Below are 13436 nucleotides of genomic sequence, written 5' to 3'. Positions count from 1 at the left end.
GGTGTTAAGTTGTGATTGAAATATTACTTTCAAATGGATCCACATCCACTAATGACCACTTTTATTATACACCAATTATAATATGTCATGTTACTTTTTGTGCCACATCACTTTCAAATGGATCAACTATTTATTCTATCTTAGCTAGGTCAGATAGATGGATTTCATTTCAGTCCCACAATGCTGGTAAAACTTGTTGCGTATAGCTTATTACACATTGTCATACACAGTCCCTTAAAATCATGTTTTCACATTTTAAAAACACAATTTCAGTTAAAATTGTAAAATAGTATTTAGCCTGCATGACACTGCGTATGATGATCGTCTCTTTACCACAGCTCTTGACCTCAGTCCATCAATGAAATTGAGCAGCCCTGATGGTGTCACCTTTTTCATTGTGATGAGGAAAAAATGACAAAAACAAAGAAAACATAAAAGATAAATGTAGAAGGCTAGTATATGAAATGTCCAAAGCTATTCACAGTGTACATGAGTAGAATATGGTCAACATACCAATAGCATATCAAACAATTTACCAAATAAAACTACATCAAATTAACCAGTAGTGTATCTAAATATGCATGTATTTTAGACTCCAGTAAAGTTACCGAACTTTCAGCCTTGCTACAATAAGATCCCTTCGATTTCTTTCCTTTTGTTTTGGTGAAATAAGGAAGTATTCGTTTATTTATTTATTTTTATAATCAAATTTAATAATTGTGGAAAAATACTAGTAAGCTTCAAACCAAGTCCGATGTAAGATCCAAGTACAGTGCAAATTGACTAGCTTGAAGAGGGGCTTAGTTATACTCTTTGATATATACAAATAAGATCAAACGCACAAAATCAGCCAAGTAGGGATCGAACTATGAGAGAAATTATCCTAGGAGTGGAATAAAAATTTAGTACATCTTATTGTTGTCATATTGTGGAAGTAATGCTATCTGCTCATAACTTGTGTAAACAAATTAATATGTGTGTGTGTATAATATATATGTATACACACTTCCCCCTAATTCGAAATCCTGTTGCCATCCCTGCACACATTTGTCACTATCAATAATTTATTGTGAATATTGTAGGATCCATTGTCTACCATAGTAAGAACTTGTTAATATATTGTAAATATTTTTTGTTAAGGCAAATAGACTCGTTTAGCATGCACCCCAACGACTCGACATCACATCCTTTGGTGTCAAATGCCAACCACGATCTGCCAAGTGCCAAGTAGCGAAACAGAGGTTTTTTGTGATTGAGTTTCTTACTCCATCTTAAAATATTTCAGTACAGTTTCTATCTTATACTCAAGAAAATAAATAAAAATTGAAGAATCATGTAGAATGTGTACAACTACCAGTATAGGTCCATTTAGAACCAATTTAACCAATTTCTTTTTCTTTTCTTCTTTTGGATAAATGGTAAAGTTTGTTTTTAGGTAATGAAAACAAATTTATTCAGAGGCAGTAGATCATGATCTGACAGAGTCAGTAAATGGAAATTGCAATTAGATACAAAACTGCAGTGAAGTAAAAGTTGCTCAAGCCTCAAGGGTAGAGGTCATCTTGTTCTTCCTGTAGTCTGAAAAAACCAGACCATTTTTGCAAACTTTTAACTACAAAATCAATGAATCAGTTGATATTCAAAACTCACGATTTACTTAAGGCTAATGGCCGTAGCATAAGATTGAAGCAGGGTTAAAGCTTGCTCCGTAATAGCCCTGTTCCTTACTTGCCTCAGCCAATCACCAACTATTTCTGCAGATTGGGTTCCTCTAACACCTTCTTCAAGAACAGCTGCTGCTTCGGCAAGTTTTCCTTCTGCTAAATAGCCCTCAACTCTATTGATGACAGACTCAATCCCATCACCTGACTGATCAACTTCCTTAACCTAAACAAAAAGCCAAAAGCCAAAGTCAAATAACTTTAAAATGAGTGAGTTATGTGTGTATTTAAGGGTATAGTAGGCCTCTTATCTGCATACCTTTAACCAGGATGCAATATGTGCTAAAGAATGTGCAAGGATGCCACCACCACCTGGTGGGATCAGGCTGAAGTGCCGTAATGTCCCTTTCAAGGCATCAAACTGCAAGAATCATAAGATCATAAAGAAATTACAAAAGGATATTGGTACAAATATTTTGACTTAAAACTTTTTTATGATCGTGAGAACAGTAGGAACAATAGCCGGGTTGAGCATCTATGCTTTACACAGATCAACATGAATCACTTTTACTAAAAACTTTTAATGTGTCATGCATCTATGCATACACAGACAACATGAATCACTTCTACCAAAAACTTTTTAAGTATTCAACAACATCCATCGCTATCCATTAGTTACATTAAATGGTTCCCAAGAATTCAAACATTTGCAACAAGATCAATTAAATGATATCTATTTACAAGAATCTAAGAAAATTGCCCAAACAGCTAGTCACCTCATCCTATATGCCGCATGTTTTAGCTAAGGAAGTAGTAAACAGAAAATCTGAACCAATGGAGCATTAATTAAATCATAATCTCCAAAAACTGCACATGAGAGTGGATAACTAACAAGAAATTTGGCATACAATTTAGCAGCAGGCTTGCAGCCAATGAAGAAGAAGACCCTTCTCCAATTTCCACCTTAAATTCTTTTCTGGACCTTCAATTCCCTCCCCTGCCAATTTTGTTTTCTATTGTTGCTTTCCCTTCTCTTACTCCCCAATATTTCTTTTTCTTGCGAGAGAAAAAACATGTTTGGGCCCTATCTAGAAGTCCAGCAACAAAATAGTCATGAGGAAACTTGCTGATAACAAGAGGCGAAAAGTTTTTAGAGAGTCAAAAAGTATTCCCCGCCATAAGGAATCACCAGCAACTTCCCCAGACTTTCCTCGCCGGTTGCAAATGTTTACGTTAAGACCCTCCCCTAAGTATTGCACAGGCTACAGAACACAGTTCCGAAAAGGCCCTCCCCTAAGAGAGGGGTTAACATCTCTATGTTAAGAATACATGAGGGGAAAATACTTCCTTAGATTGGTGTTCATGGGACGAAACAGTGTGAAGTGGCTCCTTGAGATCTGGTTGGAACTCACACAGGCTGATTCCAAGACTTTTTGAGTACTAACAAGGAGGACAACAAAGTCATCATGGTCCAACAACAAACCAACGCCTTTGGCAACTATGTGACCATAACAGAATACGGTGGTGGGAGACATCAAGCGATGGTTATGCATTTCAAGTGGTGGAAAACTTATTAGCAAACATAGAATATGACATTAACAGATGCAATAGCCTCATAATCAAAGACCCTCCTATCAAATGAAGAAATGAATAAAGAAAATCATCACTGGTTAGCTGGTCATATATATATTTTTTAAAAGCAGGCCCAACCTCACAGCTTTCATCTTTTGGGGACAAAAGATGTTATGCATTTCAAGCCTGACTTGATGAAATCATTTATAATTTCTTAGACTAGACATTAGCATATAACAATGCAAAAATCAATAAAAAAAAATTAGACAGCCACACATTACTAACCAAATAACAGTGCAATCCAAAAATTTTGTAATCAGCTTATCGCACTATATTAGAAGGACTGCAACTTGTGCTCTTTAGCAGTAATTAATAGAGTTATTGAAGCAAGTCCCAGTGAGGTTACAAAAAGATAACAATCAAAAGCATTAAGAAGTATTTGTGCTTAATAATAGGAGAATTTTTTTTTTTTTTTTTTTTTTATAAGTAGTTAATAATAGGAGAAATAACATCCACTACCATTTATGTTAATGATAGGACAAACAAATAAATTACCTTGTGATTCAATTGCAATAGTGTATCTGTGCCATTTTTCTGTGTTTCTTCGGGAAGGGATGATAGGACCAAATCTAAAATTGGGTCTTTATCACCGCCATCAAGGTAAGAGCGCAAAGCATCTATTTCTGTCTGAATTGGCAGTCCTTTAGAAAGTGCATCTTCTAGTGCCACTGCTCCCTGCAAGACCCAGATACAAATAATTGCTAAGATGTTAATATGGTCCATTGTTCCTCATTGCTTAATGTGGTGTCTTTGGAGGGAGAGAAATAGTAGATGTTTTGAAGATATTGAGAAATCTATTCCGGACATCAAGCTATTCTTTTTTAGAACTTTATTGGATTGGTTGTTTGCTTTGCAAAAACAATCATTCCCTTCTCTTATTGATTTCCTAGATTCATGCAATTTTTGTATTTGATTTGTTGACCCCTTGTACACTCCCTGTGTACTAGGGTGTCTCTTTTTTGATATCAATAAAACTTATTACTTATCAAAAAAATAAAATATAAATGATTTAATATAATGAGAAATTACTCTTCCTTAATCTTTGGTTTGCTTTATGCTCTTTCTGCATAAAGCAGTTTTTTGAATATATATCTTTCTTACTTATTAAAAAAAAAGAAATTACTCTTCCTTAAAAGAATTACAAAAAGAATAGTTTGAGGAAAAACAAAAAATTATGAAGATGAAAAAAGCAAAAAAACAAAAAACAAAAGAAAAGCAGGATAACATGGAGATGAAAATTTTACCAAGGCAAGCTTATGAGCAAAGTGACTCTGACGAGCTTCTTCAGATCGTGCATAAAATGCCATGCACAAGGCATTTATCTAGAAAAGAGAGAACTAAATTAGTGTCCATTATTTAACAATTCAGGGAGTCAAATGGGTAAAAACATATTAATTCCTGCGATGCAATCTACAATATCATGAGAATGATTTGATTATATGAAAACATCTTTTTTTTAGGGTTTTTTTTTTTTTTTTTTTGGTTGATAAATCAATAATTGGAAGTTGGGGATTTGAACCTTGGATGTCTTCGTTGGAAACATCAGGAGGAGCTAGTTGAGCTACAAGGCTCTTAGCTACAAATATTTAATACAAACTAAATATGTTTCGGCAAGTTTGAGTTTAGCAAAGAAGCTACAAAAAAATTAACCACTATCATCTCCTTCTAGGCTTCAGTTATGTTTCTGGCTTCAATGAAAGCTTTGGGGCTTCAATGAAAGCTTTGGAGCTTCAAGACTCTTAGAAGTTAGAATTAAGGCATACATGCTTACCAAAAAGAAAAAATCAAAGCATACAACCTGATAAATAGAACTTATCAGACTTATATCTCAAATGCCTTGATCATTACACAGAGCAACAAGCTAGTGGCCCATGGAACGCATTATCTACAAGGCCAGTATGACTTTCTCTAATGTTTCTTTTGGTGGGTTTTCAACTTTTACGGAATTGTTCCTAAGGTCTTTCTGGGGTTACTTTAGATGTGCAAATCCCTCTTTCTAAACCAGTACTATAGATATATTTTGATAAGTATAAATTTTTTTTTTGGATAAGCAGTACTATAGATATATAAAACAAGATATGTTGCCCTGATAATCTAGAAAAACTACGAGATTGGTTGTCTTTTCTAATTTTTAGAGCATCTACATCTATGGAAATGCACTCCTTTTTTGTTGATATTTCTAGATTCCAATCTCATTCACTTGATGTTTAGTATAGCAAAATCAAACCCACCACGAAATTCCTATGGTATAGATTTTTTTTCTTTTTGCTAATCCATGGTATAGATTTGTTAAAAATGATAGAAACATGTTATTCTGTGTCTATACCAAAAACTCTATTGAAGCACAGACACTTTTTAATTGGTAAGTTACAAACACACACGATGGGTCTTGAACTCACAACCTCACCCTCCACCTAACACTTATAAGGGGGGGGGGGGGGGGATATCGGTTAAGTTAGAGTTCATTGGCTGTTGAAACACAGATACTAAACACCTGCTGATCAAGTCTCTGACACACATCCAATATACTGGGATATGCATCAGATACATATGTGAATATGTATACAATGTATATGGCGCAAATACAGCAAGGATATAGCACTAATACTTTTTTTTTGTATAAGTAATTGATGAAGTTTTATTGAAAAAGAGAATTACTTCATCTACGATGATGACCACAAAGTATCTTAAAAAATTACAAAGAATAAAACTGGAAATCTAAGATAATTGTGAAACTCAAAAATAAGAGTACAATGTGTAAAACCCCAAGCCCTAGACCACTCAAAAAAAGTACGAATCAATAAGGATTTCAACTGATATAGAGATCTTTCAATATCCTTATATGTATGAGAGTTGTAATCCTTCCGCACTAACCACATCAAACATGGTGGCACCACATTCCAAATATCCAAAGAATGCTTTTCAAACCAATTCCTCTAACCAAATAAAAGAGATGCTACTGCCAAAGGCATCACCCACTGAACTCCAAACATGTTAAATACTTCATACCATAAAGCATAAGTAACATCACAATGAAGCAATAAATGGATCACCATTTCCCCACTACACTGACACAAGCAGCACCATCCTACTAAAGATAAGCACTTCTTGACAAGGTTATCAATAGTAAGAATATTAACTCAAACGGCGGTTCACAAAAGGAAACACACCCTCTTAGGGGCCTTGACACACAATATACTCTTCGAAGGGTAAGTATTACCATTAGCACCATGGATACAATACAAATACGTCCCAGGTAGAAGTTTGGATTTTCTTAAGAATGGAGATAAATATACATCAGGAAGATACATTGTACACACCCGGTGTACTTTTTATTTTTTCCATAAAATCTATTTTTATTTGCTAAAAAATAATAATAACAATAATAAATAAAAATAAAGAAGAAAGAAGGAGGGTTAAGCATAAACACAATATCCAGTGCTTTAGAACATTAGAAACCTTCAAATTTCCAAATTTCTATAAATTGCAAATGCAGATCATGGATTATGTGTTTTATTGTAATTTATAGCTTCAAAATCACTTTTATTATTTGTACCTATTTTACCCTCTCTTTTTTTTATTCATCTTTAAATACTAAAATTAGTATTAAATTTTAAAATATTTAATTATATCTTAATTATTCACTCAAAGCATTAAGTAATATCTTGTTATTTATATCCTCTTACTGCATTCCCTAGTCATGTCTTTTTCTTCATTTCTCTATATTTAGGAACTTCAAACGTTAAGTAATTACTTTTATGACTCAAAATGACTTTGGCAGACTTGTAATTGTCTGTTATATTAGATTACTGCATTGCAGTGAGAAGATAAAACTTTTTTTTTTCTTCTGATAAGTAGGAGAATAGTTTATTAGAAAGATTGCTCAATTGTGAGTACCCTAAAAGAATTATAAATGGATGCTCATGAGGTCCAAAAAATCAACACCAGAACTACAAAACAACCCCCAATCAAAAAAAAAAAAAAGTACAATATTCAAACAAGGATCTCAAAAAGCTATTTTCTAAAACTTCGGCAATTCCTCTCTCCATATGGTCCACACAATGTAGTTCAGAGTAGCTTGCCACAAAACCTTGTTTTGGCAACATCTAAATGCCTCTCTCCAGATAATCAACAAATCAAGTACCTAGCCTAGCACCACCCAAAGTACCCCAAAAGCTGTAAATGCAAAAAGACCACAGCTCTCTAGCTATGATGCAGTGCAACAACAAGTGCTCAACTGTTTCACTAATGCCCTTACACATTATACATCTATTCACAAGCACTAGCCTCCAATTAACAGGATTATCTACAGTCGGAATGGAATTCATAGTTGCTGTCCCAAAAAAAAAAAAAAAAGCTACCTTACGTGGAACCCTACTACCCCAAACACCTTTCGAAGGGAACATGAATGTAGGCCTGCATCTCAAACATGCATAATAAAATTTAACACTAAACCACCCTTTCCTATCTAGATTCCAATGTAAACAATCCTCATTCCTTTCTATAACCTGTTTGGAATAAGGTAAATCCATCAGCTCATTAACCCCTTCTAGCTCCCAATCATGGAGATCCATAAGGAATCTCAGATTCCAAAACCCACTTCTAGCTTCTATCATTCCCGTTCTTTCCAAACTTTATCAACGACTGCACTAAACCATTGATATATGCAAGGTGTAGTTTTGAATGTAATTTTCTTGTATATGCTCTACAGCAGATGATTTGTCTTCAAAATTAATCTCTTTTACAAGATTTCCTCTATAGACTTCAATTTTTTATGTGCAATCATCTATCAAGCAACCATTACAAGCATCCCTACATTTCCTGAAATATCCCTAAAATTCTTCTTTTTTTTCTCTCTGATAATAACCCTAAAAATTAAAACTTGCATCAGATTCTTAATTAAATCTTCCCTTCTTAAAGAGTAAATATGTGCAACAAATTGAAAATATAGAACTTTTTTATTTATTAAGTAAATAATTTATTAAAAAAGGAAAAGAGAATGGCACTTTATAAATATAGAACCATAGCTCAACATGTAGCAGCATCTATTCATTTTAATGAGACTTCAGTGAATATCTTACATGAAGATTTGCTTCTGCCATTTTCTCAATCTGGGCTGCCTTCTCACTTGTGATTGCCGCAGCAAGTTCTGCTTTTGCAAGCTCCTGAAGTTTTTTTAACTTTAATTCTCCTTCGATTTCCTGTAATTATCAAGGATAAGCAGGTCATATTCACTAGTAATCAGAAACTGATATATCTATTTCCATTTTGACAGTATAAAGCTTAATGTGCACCTTTTGTTCAAGTTCCATCTTTAGTTTCTCTTCCAATTTTTCTTCAAGTGCATTAAGAGCAAGAACTGCTTTTGCCCTTTCCCTCTTTAAATCCTGAAAAAATAGTTTTAAAAAAAATGTCAATTTATGATAGTCATGAGTAGATTATAGGTACTGAAATAGCTAACAAAACAGTGCATGTGAATGTGCGTGTCTGTGTCTGTCTTTATCAGCAGAGAAGAATTCTTGAATCCATCTCCAATTTTGCTACTGCTGTCCTCCAAGTTTACTTGACATTAATTGCTGCCTTATGGAAAGGGTGATATTTCAAGGTCAACTTAGCCCAAATAAATATGTTCATTAACCAAATATTATGATAATTACCTAACGGGAATGATCAAAACTGATACAGAGTCAGTCTCATATTTGGGGATGGCAGCTGCATGGGATTATTGGGTAACATGGTCCATGCAACCTTGGTGAAGAAGAGGAATTTAAAACAATACAAGTCTTATTAGGGTTGAGGTGGGATCATGACATTCATCAGCACCCCACAACATTTTCTTGTGGAGAGGCTTTTTATGGGCTTCTACATCCCACCTGAATCAGGCTTAATTGCAATAAGATATGATGTTTCAAAAAAATTGCATAATCTTTTAAGGCCAAAAGAAATTATGATTAGTTGATAACTGGAAATGCTTCAAGACAGACAAACCACAAAACAAGAAGGGGAATGACACTTACGAAACTGAACTTCCAAGTTTTGGGATTTTAAGCTCTGTGTTTTTCTCCTTCTTTCTTACTTTTCAGTTTGTCCTTATCCTACTAATAAAGGGAATCTCTTTCTCCATCTATATCATATTTTCTTTTCTTTACATTGTGAAATACACTACAAATCCAACACTAAGTCAGAGAAAAAAAAATACTCATTAGTCTTCGTATAAGTAGGCCAGACATTTTCACATGATTATTAAAACACAGAAGCCCTTATGGATCCCAAAAAATGGGTACATTCCTATATGCAACAGTTTTAGTGAATACTGTAGTAAGTCAAAAGTTTTTCAAAATTAAAAAAAAAAAAAAGAAAAGAAAAGAAAAGAAAAAAAGGTAAGTAACATATCTTAAAATTTTAAGCGCCAAATGGTTTAATAATGTTACAAGTATAAATCTTTATGCCACAGAGGGCTCCACCCAGCCTAACTTCATTAATTTTCACAACAGCCACCAACAGGGGTGGCAAAGATAAAAATTTTATCTAATGTCGTAAGGTTATATAAGAAAAACGAAGAGTTTTTTTTTTTTTTTTGGGAGAGGGGGGGGGGGGGGGAGGAGGGACCATATATATTTTTGAAAAGTTTAGCTAAATATAAGGTGAAAGTTGAATTTTTGCAAAGTTTCTCTATGCAGTTCTGCCCCTGGCCACCAACATTATTTAGTGGCTGTGGCAGGTTTGCAAAGAAGTTCCCTTCTATTTAAATGGGCTAGGAGAAAGTGTTTCCTATGCACTGCAGCAAGATATCATAAAAGAAAAAAAATATATAGAACAAAATAAAACAAAAACAAACAAAATGAAAAACGAAAAAAAAAAATCAAAACGAAAAATAGAGGTTGTAAATCTCTACAACCTTATCCAACATTGCCACCTCCTCTGCTTGCATGAGTTCCCTAGCTGCTGCATCCTTCAATTCCTTTTCATACTTCTCCTAAAGTGCAGTAAGATTAATATATATATTAAAGCGTAGTACAAAGCTTATTACACCAACTGGTAATGCATATATGAAAGCCCAAAACTGTAAATCATGATTATGCCAGTAATTGTGCAATAGTCCAAACCTTCAATGCTCTCTTTTCTTCTACGAAAACACGAGCATCTAACTCAGCTTGCCTTTTCTCAGCAGCATGAATGGCTTGTAAGAAATCAAGGACCAACTTGCCATCCTTGGTTATGTAACCATCATTCAACTCCCCAATTGAATTAATTAGATCCTATTGTCCCAAAGAACCAAAAGTTAGTCTTTAGTCTTTACAAATAATTGAACAAACGTTTTCAGCAATACTATAAGAATATGATTGTACAAGCAAAAAATATAACAATGAATGCTGATAACAACCTCTTTTTCATTGGGAAAATGATCGTATCCATTAGGTCCCTGACTTATTAAAGTTGCAATGATGTCTTCAGTTTCATCCTTTAAATGATATTCCTCAAGGAGAGAACCCGGTGGTTCTGAACCTTTACCTAATGTATCCTGAAACAGGGCATCACCAGAAACAACTTTATACAAAACCCAAGCAGATTGATCTTTTATTTGATAAAAAAATATAGAAAAGTTGATTTTCCAGGTGTACAGCATAGTATTAAAGCACAACACCACAAGTATGGATAACATAAGCATAAAAAGGGAGAAGCATCGCTCATAATCCATCATGGCTACTTGTGGTGCTGTTGCCACCTTTAGTTTTTACTCAATTGTTTATCACGGGAATACTAAAGCAATTTGATGTCCTGAAACTGTTTTGACCACTAAGTTTAGGCCCAAAAAAAAAAAAAAAGACCCTCAAAATGAAGCTTCCCCATGAAAAACACCTTTCCTTTTTACCCTTTTTTTTCTTTTCTAGATGGAAGATGCACACTGTGTCTTGCAAGAGAAGGTAAGCAACAAAAGAGGAGAAAAGGAAAGGGGGTGGGGGGTATAAATTACACTGACCCACTTTCGACAGTAATTGCATTGTTTGGAAACTTTTGTTTTTTTTTTTTTTTTGATAGGTAATAAGACTTTTATTGAAAGAATTGAACATTGTGTTCACGATGGTGAACACTCTAAACTATAAATAAAATACAAATAGTTCAAGGACTAAAGCTAACAGATTGTAAGATATATAACAATTAGAATCAAAGTTAGTTATTGTTATCAAGATATATGTAGTACCTCTGGCCCATCCTGAGTAGATACAGGTGCAGTATGGATTTCATTTGGTGTCTTCCTAGTATCTTCCTCTGTGCTTTTTATGTCAGGACTCTCTTTCGATGAAATACCAGATTCTGCATTTTGATCACTTGATTCTGCACGAAGTTGAGCATGTTCCGACACTTCTTTCTCTTGAACAGGGCCGATACCTTCTACAGGTGTTATGTCGGGTTTATCTTGCACCTGAGACTGATCCACACCTTGTATTTCACTTAATGGTTCAAAATGAGGAATATCCGAAAGACCTTCAGACTTTTGATCAGCATCAGGACTCAGCTTGCTAGACTCTTGACTTTCAAGTGAACCTAATTGCTCTCCCGGATGTTGGTTATCAAACTTGTTAAGCTCTTCACTTCCAGCCGAATTTTGTATATCCTTCACATCTCTATACTCAAAACCAACCTTATCTTCCTTCAACGGACCATGCGGCTGTTTACCAAGTATTTGGTCTAAATAGCCATTTTGATAAGCTGCAAAGAAAACAGCACCAACCGCAACACTGCCAAAAATAACTTTTGGCAACGAACTCCCAGACTCAGGCGGCTTACCTGTAGAACCAGGCTTTGATGACACCTTTTGCTGAGACGCGCTTGAGAATTCCTTTCTCGAAGAAAGCAATGCAGGTATCTGTCGCCGCGATTTTGTCAACAATGATTCACAACAAAAGAAGAATAAAAACGATTTCTAGTCGTCGACATTGTCAAAAGGATTTACCAAATCAACATTATAACAAACACATAGAGCTTATACACATAATCACATTAACAAAACACGGTTAATTAAGAGTTTACAGTAACGATATATTGAAATTCAGGTCACAAGGGCATTCGTAAACACAATTCATGTATTCAGAGAAATAGCATTCGTGTTATATTGCTATAGTCAGTGAAATTGAAGCAGCAAAGTAACAAAAAAAAAAAAAAAGTGTTGCTTTATTTACATGCCTGAGTTGAAATCTGCCTAGGGATTCTTCTAAGAGCTCGGCGAGATGAAATTTGAAGAACCGACCTACAAATCCACGAAAGAAATTAATCATTCGGATATTATAAATTGGTAAGCGAATTAGATTTAAGTCGAAGATGTGGTTAAAACTGTGTACCTCTGCAACATGGTTTTTGGCTGCGTCTATGAGGGAAAGGAATTTTTCAGTGAAGGTACTTGGTTGAGGAAATTAGTGAGTGAAGAAATGAGAGGTAGGGTTAGAGATTTAAGTTTAGGTTCTTCGCATCAAAATAACGATTCGTTTGGCGAAGAGGAGTTTCCGGTGGCTGCCGCGGCCAAACGACGCTGTCAGTGGCGTAGTCGAGGCAATATTTAGGGGGAAAAAATACGCTTTACTGTGTTATCATGCCATGCCATGGGTACTTCATTAGTATTACTTCATTTTACTTACCTACTTTCCTCTCAAAAAAAATAAAAAAAGAAAAGTGAGGTAAATAGATTAATGTCAAATCGGTCAATTTCGTGTTACTGTCTTTTTTTTTTTTTTTTAAATGAACATGTTACTATACTCTCTTTCTCTTTTTTTTCTTTTTATTTTTTTATTTTTATTTTTATTTTTTTTATAGCATAGTAGGCTTAATTATTTATACATGTTAGAATTGATGAGATTTGCATGTGCGGTCCTAAACATTTTGGGGCCTAAAATGAGAACTAAAAATGGAGCATTTTTTATACTTATATATTAATTAAAATAATGTTTATTTAATATTTTTATATTATATTTTTCATCATTATTTTCATTTTCTTCTAAATTATTTTGAAGTTCATTATCAAGATTTGTTATATTGCAAAATTGAACATCATTTTATTCTAAATTATTTTGGTGAATTTCTTGCTCATTTGTGATATTTTCATCTAAATTTTGTGTTATATTTTGTTTATTAATAATAAAAAATTTA

The 13436-nt window shown here is 34.1% G+C and overlaps 1 protein-coding gene across 1 annotated transcript; it reads right to left on the bottom strand.

Moving 5' to 3' along the window:
* Nucleotides 1-1471: 1471 nt before the first annotated feature.
* LOC126690601 (MICOS complex subunit MIC60) lies at nt 1472-12901 on the bottom strand. The gene is made up of 12 exons (XM_050385823.1): nt 12635-12901; nt 12480-12543; nt 11497-12162; nt 10678-10815; nt 10400-10552; nt 10192-10269; nt 8588-8680; nt 8375-8494; nt 4538-4615; nt 3789-3968; nt 1981-2082; nt 1472-1887 (listed from the first exon to the last, which is right to left on the bottom strand). Exons 1-12 carry the CDS (start codon nt 12643-12645, stop codon nt 1654-1656), a joined length of 1917 nt encoding a protein of 638 aa, XP_050241780.1. The 5' UTR covers nt 12646-12901; the 3' UTR covers nt 1472-1653.
* Between the last annotated feature and the right edge of the window lie 535 nt (nt 12902-13436).

The sequence above is a fragment of the Quercus robur genome, chromosome 6, assembly GCF_932294415.1.
Source record: "Quercus robur chromosome 6, dhQueRobu3.1, whole genome shotgun sequence".
Classification (NCBI taxonomy): domain Eukaryota; kingdom Viridiplantae; phylum Streptophyta; class Magnoliopsida; order Fagales; family Fagaceae; genus Quercus; species Quercus robur.
This window is presented reverse-complemented; position numbering and strand designations above follow the sequence as displayed.